The sequence below is a fragment of the Podarcis raffonei genome, chromosome 10 (assembly GCF_027172205.1).
Source record: "Podarcis raffonei isolate rPodRaf1 chromosome 10, rPodRaf1.pri, whole genome shotgun sequence".
NCBI classification, from domain to species: domain Eukaryota; kingdom Metazoa; phylum Chordata; class Lepidosauria; order Squamata; family Lacertidae; genus Podarcis; species Podarcis raffonei.
The window spans coordinates 77,018,129-77,028,981 of record NC_070611.1 but is presented as its reverse complement, the minus strand read 5'-3'; the positions used below and the strand labels follow the sequence as shown (position 1 = coordinate 77,028,981).

Genomic DNA, 10,853 nt, shown 5'->3' with positions numbered 1-10,853 from the left:
GCTTTCCTTCTGCTTCTCCTGCTCTCTCCATGCAATGCAAGGCATGAGGACAGAGGTCCATCTCCAAGAACAGGAGCTTCCCTGAGCACCTATTCAGCTGATCCCAAGCACCAAGCCTTGTCACTAGTTCTCTGACTGACCCAGACCACAGTCCCTGGAAGAGATGAAGGCCTGGGTCTCCCAAAATGGTCCATATGGACCTCCTGTGGTCAGTGGGACTGTGCAGGTGATTCATGAAGATCTAGAGGTGGAAATGGGGGCAGCCACTTGATTTGAAAGGCAGTCTCAGAGGACAACGGTATTACAAGATCATGCTGTGTTATTAAAGATTATTGAGGATTATGAAAGGTTGCTGATGCACTACTACCATTTGACATCATACCATTTTCATTTCCTAAAAATTGGGAACATGGGGAGGACATGGGAGAATGTAGGAGATGTTGAAATAAGAGAAGGTGCTAATGGCGGTTGATGTGCCCCTTTTCCCCTGTGTTCTCTTTCCTGAAACCCAAACAGGATTTCCTTTCTTCCCACTCTGAAAAAGGTGATGGAGAAGACAGAATTGCAGGGGACAGGGCACCGTTCGTTTCATTAGGAATAGCCATTAAAATGTGTGAAATGTGGAATATGCTTCACTGAATAAGAACATAGTTCACATCAACGAACACAAAAAAGAAAGAACCCATTTAAAGGTATGGAGTGCAGAAAGAGCTTCTTTTTCAATGCAAAACTTAGAACACACCAGCGGACTCACAGAGAGAGAAAACGTTTTAAGTGCAGGGAGTGTGGGAAGAACTTCAGTCAGAGTGGAAACCTTAAATTGCACAAAGGGACTCACACAGGGGTGAAACCATATAAATGTATGGAGTGTGAAAAGAGCTTCAGTCAGAATGCAGACCTTAAAAAACATCAACGGATTCACACAGGGGAGAAACCATTTAAATGCATGGAGTGTGGAAAGAGCTTTAGTGATAGTGGAAGCCTTAGAAGACATCAACGGACTCACACAGGGGAGAAACCATATAAATGTATCGAGTGTGGAAAGAGCTTTAGTGATAATGGAAACTTTAGAAGACATCAGCGGACTCACACAGGGGAGAAACCATTTCAATGTATGGAGTGTGAGAAGAGTTTTAGTAATAGTGGATGCCTTAGGAAACATCAACGGACTCACACAAGGGAGAAACCATTTAAATGCATGGAGTGTGAAAAGAGCTTTAGTTATAGTGGAAGCCTTAGACAACATCAATGGACTCACACAGGTGAGAAACTGTTTCAGTGTACGGAGTGTGAAAAGAGTTTTAGTGGTAGTGGAAGCCTTAGAACACATCAACAGACTCACACAGGGGTGAAACCATATAAATGTATGGAGTGTGAAAAGAGCTTCAGTCAGAATGCAGACCTTAAAAAACATCAACGGATTCACACAGGGGAGAAACCATTTAAATGCATGGAGTGTGGAAAGAGCTTTAGTGATAGTGGAAGCCTTAGAAGACATCAACGGACTCACACAGGGGAGAAACCATATAAATGTATCGAGTGTGGAAAGAGCTTTAGTGATAATGGAAACTTTAGAAAACATCAGCAGACTCACACAGGGGAGAAACCATTTCAATGTATGGAGTGTGAGAAGAGTTTTAGTAATAGTGGATACCTTAGGAAACATCAACGGACTCACACAAGGGAGAAACCATTTAAATGCATGGAGTGTGAAAAGAGCTTTAGTTATAGTGGAAGCCTTAGACAACATCAACGGACGCACACAGGTGAGAAACCGTTTCAGTGTACGGAGTGTGAAAAGAGTTTTAGTGGTAGTGGAAGCCTTAGAAGACGTCAACAGACTCACACAGGGGTGATACCATATAAATGTATGGAGTGTGAAAAGAGCTTTAGTTATAGTGGAAGCCTTAGACAACATCAACGGATTCACACAGGGGAGAAACCGTTTAAATGCATGGAGTGTGGAAAGAGCTTTAATGATAGTGGAAGCCTTAGGAAACATCAACGGACTCACACAGGGGAGAAACCATATAAATGTATCGAGTGTGGAAAGAGCTTTAGTGATAATGGAAACTTTAGAAAACATCAGCGGACTCACACAGGGGAGAAACCATTTAAATGTATGGAGTGTGGAAAGACCTTTGGTGATAATGGAAAGCTTAGAACACATCAACGGACACACACAGGGGAGAAACCATTTAAATGTATGCAGTGCGGAAAGACCTTTGGTGATAATGGAAAGCTTAGAACACATCAACGGACACACACAGGGGAGAAACCATTTCAATGTATGGAGTGTGAAAAGAGTTTTAGTAATAGTGGATGCCTTAGGAAACATCAACGTACTCACACAAGGGAGAAACCATTTAAATGTATGGAGTGTGGAAAGAGCTTCAGTCGGAGTGGACAGTTCAATATCCATCAACGGACTCACACAGGGGAGAAACCATTTAAATGTATGGAGTGCGGAAAGACCTTTGGTGATATTGGAAAGCTTAGAACACATCAACGGACACACACAGGGGAGAAACCATTTCAATGTATGGAGTGTGAAAAGAGTTTTAGTAATAGTTCATGTCTTAGGAAACATCAACAGACTCACAGACTCAACAGACTCACACAGGGGAGAAAGCATTTTAATGTATGGAGTACAGTAAATCACTCAGAGTAGAAATCTTAGAAAACATCAGCAGATACACAGGGGAGAAACCATTTAAAGGTATGGACTGTGGAAGGAGCTTCAGTCAGAGTGGAACCCTTGATTTTTGTCAACAAACTCACACAAAAGACAAACCATATAAATATCAGGAAAGTAGATAGAGGTTCACTCTTAGTGGAAGTTCAAAATCAACAGACTTATGGACAGGAAGAACTTTAAGAGTTGAAATCCTTCAAACCATCAACAAACTCAGAGAGGAGAAGCAGTTTAAATGAAAAGACTGCAAAAAGTCCTTTATTTATAATGGAGTCTTTAAGGAACATCCAGGGACTCTCACATGGGAGAACCCATTTAGATGTATGGAGTGTGGGACGTCTTCCTCTCAGAGTCCACTCTGAGCAATGAACTCAGTAGGAAATCATTCCTAAAAGCATGAGGTATATGTGAAGTTCTGGTGTTTGCATGTAAAACATTATAATAATGAAATAAGGCAACACCTCACAATTGTGAGTATAATTTTAGATGAAAGTACCTTTGGTTTTTGCCCCAAACTCTGTCCCCCCCCCCACCGCATGATCTCCAAGCACTGCTTCTTCACCAGAACTACTTTGCTGCCTCCTACCCTGCACGTTCTGAAGAAACTTGAAATACTGAAATTGAATGGGAGATTTCCCCCCAAGCCTAATTTCAAGAGGGGGAAGGAGGGTCTGCAGGTACCACGGAAGTCTCCTGGGGGGCCCACCTTCACTCATGAACCCAGGGACAATCTACTGCCATCAGCAAACTTTGCCCCCTCCCTGCTCCCTCCGAAGTCTAGATCATTTATGAACAAGTTGAAAAGCCACAGGTCCCAATACTGATCTTGAGGGGACTCCGCTTTCTGCTTCTCTCCATTCAGAGACTGTCCATTTACTCTCTTGGTGTTTCAGAAGGAGGGCTGCCTCAGACAGAGGGGGCACATTTCTTCTAGGGGCACATTTCTGGGGTCCCCACGGTGCTCCCCAGCCTGGCTCCACTTGGCCAGGGCAGCTGCATTTTGTTTCGCTGCAAGTGAGGCTGCCCCTGCAACTTGGGGTCTTAAAGGAACTTCATGGGGGGGGGGGAATCAGCGAGAAGGAGCTTCTGGATCCTGTGCAGCCCCCTCCCCGCCTGCTCCCTTCAGGGTTCCTGAGCCCCTCCCTTTTTCATTTCAAGGATTGGGGGTCCTGCACAGCCCTCAGGGCACCTAAGCATTGGGGGGGGGAGCTATTTTGTTTGCTGAGGGCAGGAGTCACAATCCTGGCACACTGCAGGATGTCTGGGTTTTAGGTATGGGGGTGAGGCTCAGGTGGAAAAGAGCTGATAGGGGAAATATCCTGGGATGTGGATTTTATTTTTTTTTAATCATTTTTATTGATTTTTCCAAAAAAAACCTGAGTGCTCGCTGGAAGGACAGATCGTGAAGCTGAGGCTCCAAGACTTTGGCCACCTCATGAGAAGAGAAGACTCTCTGGAAAAGACCCTGATGTTGGGAAAGATGGAGGGCACAAGAAGAAGGGGATGACGGAGGACGAGATGGTGGGACAGTGTTCTCGAAGCTACCAGCATGAGTTTGACCAAACTGCGGGAGGCAGTGGAAGACAGGAGGGCCTGGCGTGCTCTGGTCCAGGGGGTCACAAACAGTCAGACACGACAAAACGACTAAACAACAAATATTGAGATGTGGAAAAATGGAAACAAAATGTGGGAAACATGGAAACAACAAGGAGAAGCAGGACTAAGATGTGGAGATCTGCTCCAGAGATCCAGGCCGTGGGGAGGCTCAAGAAATTAATAAATACAATTTGGGCTATAATTTGATCTTTTTTATTCTGGTTTTTTATTTTTTAACTGAAGTATTATGATTGGGTATTTAATTGGGGTGTGGGTATTTAATTGAGGCGAACCAAAGCGGTGGCGGTGGGGGCAGGCTGCCCCAGTGCCCACGCTTTGCCACCTCGCTCTCGGCTGGAGGAGGCGGGCAGGGAAGAGGACGGGGCGGAACGGAGGCAGGCAAGCCAGCAAGTGAGGGGGCAGAGTTGGCTGCTGGGGGGGGTGCACTTGAGCTGCTGCCTCTTGAGTTGCTCTGTCTGGCAGGTTGCCCTCCTGTGCCCCCCCTCCCAAGCAGGGCTCCTGTGCCTTGTTTGTCGTAATTGAAAGCAGGAGCTGAAGATTTCGCAAGCGGTAAACTATAAGATAAATTAAGAAACTCCTAGAAGTAACAGATGAGGCTAAGAGATAGAGAAAGAACTGCTAAATATGTGTTATGATGAAATTCAAATTGGAAGGTGTCGAGGAAGTCTTCTAGCAATGTAAATATACCAGGGAATAAGAGAAGAAAAATTATTCTTTTATCTTTTGCATTTTTATTGTTGTTCAGTTTTTATGTTGTGTTAAATGTAATGTTCTTTTCTGTGTTTATGTTTATGTATTATAAGAGCCTGGCGTGCTCTGGTCCATGGAGTCACGAAGAGTTGGACAGGACTAAACGACTAAACAACAACAAAATTACAAGAGAAAACTAATAAATATTTTTTTTTGGGGGGGGGGAACCAGCACCTTCTAGCTTCCTCAGGGCAAGCATATAGTTAGGTGGGCGTGAGCTCCGTCTTCCTTGAGGCAAGTGTGCTTTGTGGCAGCTTTGCTTCATGAGAAGTCAAACAGCAATTTGGAGCTCAATAAGCCAAGGAGCAAACCAAAATTCTTGGCGTCCTCAGTTTAGGGCTAAACTACCGAAGACCCTGCAATAAAACCCTGCATATGTTTCCCCAGAAATATGCCAGATGGACACTAGTGTAGACTTTCCCCCCGCAAGTGTGCTTAGTGAACTCTGCAGTTCTGCAGCCGAATCCCAACGCATAAATAATGTTGCAGTCCTGACCCCTGACTCCACTTCCCTGGGTGTATTCTGCACCGGACTGAGCAGACGGGGGGAAGATGGCACTCCAAGTGTACCTTAAACATCTTCCATCCTGTTCTCTGTCATCTTTCTACTACACCTTTAAATGCTGACAGTTGTCTGGTCTGGATAAAAGAGAACATGTTCCCAACAAGTGTGTGCGCGTAAGTGCATGCGTAGGCTGGAATTTGAACTGCTGAGGCTGGGAGGTTTGCAAAAGAAAACAAGGTGCAGGATGTCCAATGCATAGCTCTCCAAGGGGATTGCTTGCAACTGAGACAGGAGGGTGCTTGGGCATGAAGGTATCGCTGGACATGACTTTATAAGGGGATGTGAAATTCTGTGAAGAAGCTCGCTGGTACAATTCATGAGAACAAACCAACTTCGTATGAAACGTGAATAGGGCGCTGTCTTTGCTCTGTAATCTTTTGACTCAGGCATGGTTCCACGCCACTCTCCCCCAAAACAATGATTTCTTTCTGAGGTCTCAGGTGATCCCAACTGGAGATGGGAATGTTGTGTGAGATGCACATGAAGAAGTTTCTCTGGTGATGCTTCAATCTAAGGGGTTTTGTTTTTCAAGCTCAGAATCTTAACTACTGAGCCTTGGAAGAAGTACGCTTGCAAATGATTATTGGGTAGTGAAGGTGTGGGGTGTAAAATTGTATTGCAGTCAAATGCAACATTCCTACAAGGCACATGCTGGGGAATGCTTGTGTCACTCAGGAGAAGACTTGCTAGTTCCTCCTGAGCTGGGACAGACTTCCTCTGCATGGCACTTCATGTAGGTGTGGCCTGTTCTTGGACAGAGGAGCACACGGCCTCCATGTTCCGCTCTTCTTCTTCTCCTTTTTGTGTTCCTACAAGTTAGCAAGACGTGACTGCTCAGTTGCAGTCACTTGAGATTATTTCCCTTATGGGATTCTTCATGTTGATATATAGAGTTATGTAACTTAAGTCTGCCTTCAGGGATCTTATTGTGAACTGGATGATTGTAAGTAAACTAGTTTTATGTTAACTTTAATCAGATAGTCGTGTCTATTCTTTTAGGAGGGATAGAAAAAGGGATCTTACCAGGAATCCTAAATTGGCTCACACGAGCCTGCTACTAGCTAACTGCTGTGTAATTTCAAAGAGGGATTGTTTAACAACTCTGCTAAGTTATAGAACTTGCCGACACAAGGTAGGAAGGATATCATAAAACAATATATCCTCTCCTGCCTCCCTAAACATTCCCACAGAAAGAGCCTGGGGTAGGATGTCCCCTCCCTTGGAGCGAGCGACCAGCAGGGATGCCTCTGAGCTGCCTCCGTGTGTTATGCTCAGCCCACGGTTCCCCATACAGACATCTCTGGCAATGGTTGCTGACGAGGGCTTACTGCCCATGCTGCCTTGTTTTGAATAGGATGGGGGGCAATCCTCTGACAACTCACAGAGCTGTTTTCAGGATCTGGAGGGCAAGGACTGATGTAGTGTAGCAGTTAAAGTGTGAGATGTGAGTCAAACTCCTCTTCCTGCAACCTCAACTCTTCGTATGCATGGGGATTATAACACTGGACAGCCTTGCAGGGCTGTTGTTGAGATTACTGAGATAATATATGTTATATTTTGTAATGCTTTAAATGTGCTACATAAATGCTAAAGTATTCTTAAGTAAAGCTGAGTATTGGTTGGTGCAGAGTGAAAGGGCCGAGAGGAAGAGCCAATAGAAGACGACGAAATCCAACGAGAAATAAAAGAATCAAAAACCCAGGACCCAATGGATTTTCGGCAAAATATTATCAAAAAACTAAATCAAACCCTGATTGCACCCTTGAAAGAAGTACTGAACAGCATTTTAAGGAAGGGAGAAGTACCTGGCAGGTCAGGCTCAGAGGGAGGAGAGGAGGGGGCCAGGAGACCCAGAGGAGGCCGGCTGCTGAAGCATCCAGGGCGACTCCCCCCCCTGCTGCGACCAGCTCCCCCTCCCCTGGTCTCCTAGAGCACACAGGGAAACCCTGTTCAGACCCCATGAGCCTGTACATATTAAGGGGGGGGGTTGTCCCAACATGCATCACTTTGATCTCATTGAGAATGAACTGTAATTACTGCCCATCCACCCCGTTTGGAGAGCTCTTTTTGGAGCTCTGTTTGAACTGTGGGGTGTGAAACACAGAGCAGCCAAATACAACATTTCTAGAGTGGACATAAAAGGGGATGTCTGGACCAGCCAGTCAGAACATCCTGTTTCCTCCTGGGCTGGGACAAACTTCCTCTACATGTGACCAGAGGTGGGCGTGACCTCACCTGTGCAGGTAACAACATACCACAGGGCAGGCAGCCATCTCTCTCTCTCTCTCTCTCTCTCTCTCTCTCTCTCTCTCTCTCTCTGACTCCATTCCTCAAAGAAGCAACATCTCCTTAGCATGAGATGCTCTCTTGGCTTCAAGAGAGGACAAAGGAACTCTCTCCTTATGGGATAGATTCCAGGTGTATATATTTTGTAACCTAAGTCTGCCTTCTGGGATCCTTCTGTGAACAGAATGGGAGTAAACTATTTTATATACTTTTATTTTTTAAAAAATATTTTTGTTAGCAATTCAACAACATATCCAAACATATCATATTCATTATTTACCGCTTTCCTACCCCTCAACCCCCCCTCCCCTCCCCCAAAGACTTCCCTCAGCTCAGCTTCTAATTTTCAGCACAGGTTCTAATAAGTGTCCACCCACCATGAGGCAGAACTTCATTAGTGCTCCACAAGCTTCCTGCGCTTTAAGTTTTGCAGCCTCCAGATGTCCCTTCCAGAAAAGTGTCTCAGTGAAAGGGACTCCCAGGGATCCGAAGGAGTGTATTGAACCAGGTTATTCATTGCTCCAAACTTTGGACTTCTGTCTGTCCTCTGGGAGAGGCTGGCCTGCCCCTTTTTCAGGGCAACTTCCTTCCCTCTGCTCCAGTATGAGGGCAGCATACATAGCTCACAGCCCCCTCTTAAATCCCGTCAACTATAAAAAAAGCAACCACTATCAAATACTTGACAATCCTAGACAGCATCTTAAAAAGCAGAGACCTCACCTTGCCAACAAAGGCTTGTATAGTTAAAGCTACGGTTTTCCCACTAGTGATGTATGGAAGTGAGATCTGGACCATAAAGAAGGCTGATTGCCAAAGAATGGATGCTTTTGAATTATGGTGCTGGAGGAGACTCTTGAGAGTCCCATGGACTGCGAGAAGATCAAACGTATCCATTCTTCAGGAAATCAGCCCTGAGTGCTCACTGGAAGGACAGATCGTGAAGCTGAGGCTCCAAGACTTTGGCCACCTCATGAAAAGAGAAGACTCCCTGGAAAAGACCCTGATGTTGGGAAAGATGGAGGGCACAAGGAGAAGGGAATGACAGAGGCAAGATGGTGTTCTCGAAGCTACCAGCATGAATTTGACCAAACTGTGGGAGGCAGTGGAAGACAGGAGTGCCTGGCGTGCTCTGGTCCAGGGGGTCACGAAGAGTCGGACACAGCTAAATGACTAAACAACAACATCAAGTACTTTAAAAATCAGCACCTAGACTGTTTCAGTAAATGCCTGGGGGCCTAAAACAGATGTGAATGGGCAGCGCAAATCAGAGCGCATTGTGTGTGTGCAACTTGCAAGAGGGCAGAGGGACAGAGTCTCTGCTTCACGCCCCTCTCTGCTCTCCTCCTCCTCTCTTCGACTTCCCACATTTATGTGGAAATGCTACAGGTCCACCTCATAGGGAGGTTGAAAAGACAGCAGAGTTGGTTTTTATGAAGCACTTTGAACTCTCCGAGTGCCCTCTAGTTTATCTCCCCACGTTGAGCCCCCACCTCCTTTGCTCAGAGGGGCTCTGGCCCTGCCCCCCATCCCTGGGCCACCTTCCCTTTTCATTCAAGGTGCACGGCTAGGAGATGGATCTTCTGCCAAACTCCCCTTTATTCCTGTTGCCACCACAGAGAACTCTTCAACACTTCACCCCAAACATAACAAAGGAGGAAGTGTGCATCGATTCATTAAACTGATTTATTTAAAAAATAGACATAAACATGTGGTTTCAAATGTTCTCATTTCTTTTCTTTTCCTTTTGAAACTTTGCTACAGCTGCAACAACGGGGATTATAATGCTGTTTCTCTACTACAGGTCTAACCAACCCTGCTCCACAATTGCCACCACTGTCCCATTCCATTCCACCCTCCAATGGTTGCAGCCAACCATCTTGGCTGCAGGTCCCAGAAGACGGGCTCTCTCCTTAGAGACCTTTTCCACCTAGCCTGGGAGGGCAGAGCCTGGATTGACTCCAGCTGCAAAAGCTGAGGCTGCTGAACAGACTCTTGAATTTGGGGTTTTTGGGGGGGGTTGTTGCTGTTGATGTTTTGTTTTTATATTTTAGATCTTGTGATTTATGTGGAAATTTTTCAGTTCAATTGCTCAATCCCAGCATTCCAAACTCCAAACTACCCCTATCACCATCTAGCATTTCCTAAAATTTACTCTTCTACTGTAATTACCATTATTATATTAATGTCATTGATACATGCATATAAAACTTTAAATACAAACACCAAGACATTGCACTGAAACTTTCAGTAAATGCACATGCATGCACTTTCCAAGAGTCTCATTCGAGAGCCAGTGGGGTGCAGTGCTTAAGAGTTTTGGATTAGGACTTGCGAGACCTGGGTTCAAATCCCCACTCAGCCATGCAGCTCACTGGGTGATGGCTTCACAGCCCAACCTACCTCACAGGGTTGTTGTCAGGATTAAACGATGAGGGGGAGAACGACTTAAGACGACACTGAGCTTCTTGAAGAAACAGGTGGTATATAAAGGCATCCAATAAATTTCGCTAAGAAGAAAGGTAAGATTCTGCTCTTAGGCAAGACGAATCAGGTGCACAAATATAAGATGGGACATACCAGGCTTGTCAGTAGTACATATGGAAAAGACCTGGGGTCTTAGTGGACCACAAGACTAACATGAGTCAACATCAGCGAAATAGGCTGTTATTCTAGGCTGCGTCCAAAGAAGTCAAGTGTCCAGATCAAGAGAAGTAACAGCCCCACTTTCTTCTGCCTTGTTCAGACCACACCTGGAGTCCTGTGTCCAGTTCTGGGTGCCCCAATTTAAGAAGGATTTTGACAAGCTGGAAGGTGTGCAGAGGGGGGTGAGCAAGACAATTAAGCGTTGGGAAACCAAGCCTTCTGAGGAACAGGAAGGGGTGTCATGTGGAAGATTGAACAAGCTTGTTTTCACCGGCTCTGGAGGCTGGCACCCAAATC

The 10,853-nt window shown here is 45.5% G+C and overlaps 1 protein-coding gene across 1 annotated transcript; it reads left to right on the top strand.

Annotated features, from left to right (window-relative positions):
• The first annotated feature begins 234 nt into the window (after nt 1-234).
• Nucleotides 235-3,152, top strand: LOC128421714 (zinc finger protein 658B-like). The gene is made up of 2 exons (XM_053404848.1): nt 235-2,456; nt 2,720-3,152. Exons 1-2 carry the CDS (start codon nt 695-697, stop codon nt 2,818-2,820), a joined length of 1,863 nt encoding a protein of 620 aa, XP_053260823.1. The 5' UTR covers nt 235-694; the 3' UTR covers nt 2,821-3,152.
• Nucleotides 3,153-10,853: the final 7,701 nt, after the last annotated feature.

Bases quoted from the DNA above. Each gene is read 5' to 3' on its own strand.
- LOC128421714 (XM_053404848.1), top strand. From the start codon at position 695: ATGGAGTGCAGAAAGAGCTTCTTTTTCAATGCAAAACTTAGAACACAC. The intron at 2,457-2,719 runs GTATGGAGTGCG...AACCATTTAAAG, and splicing joins AGGGGAGAAACCATTTAAAT to GTATGGACTGTGGAAGGAGC.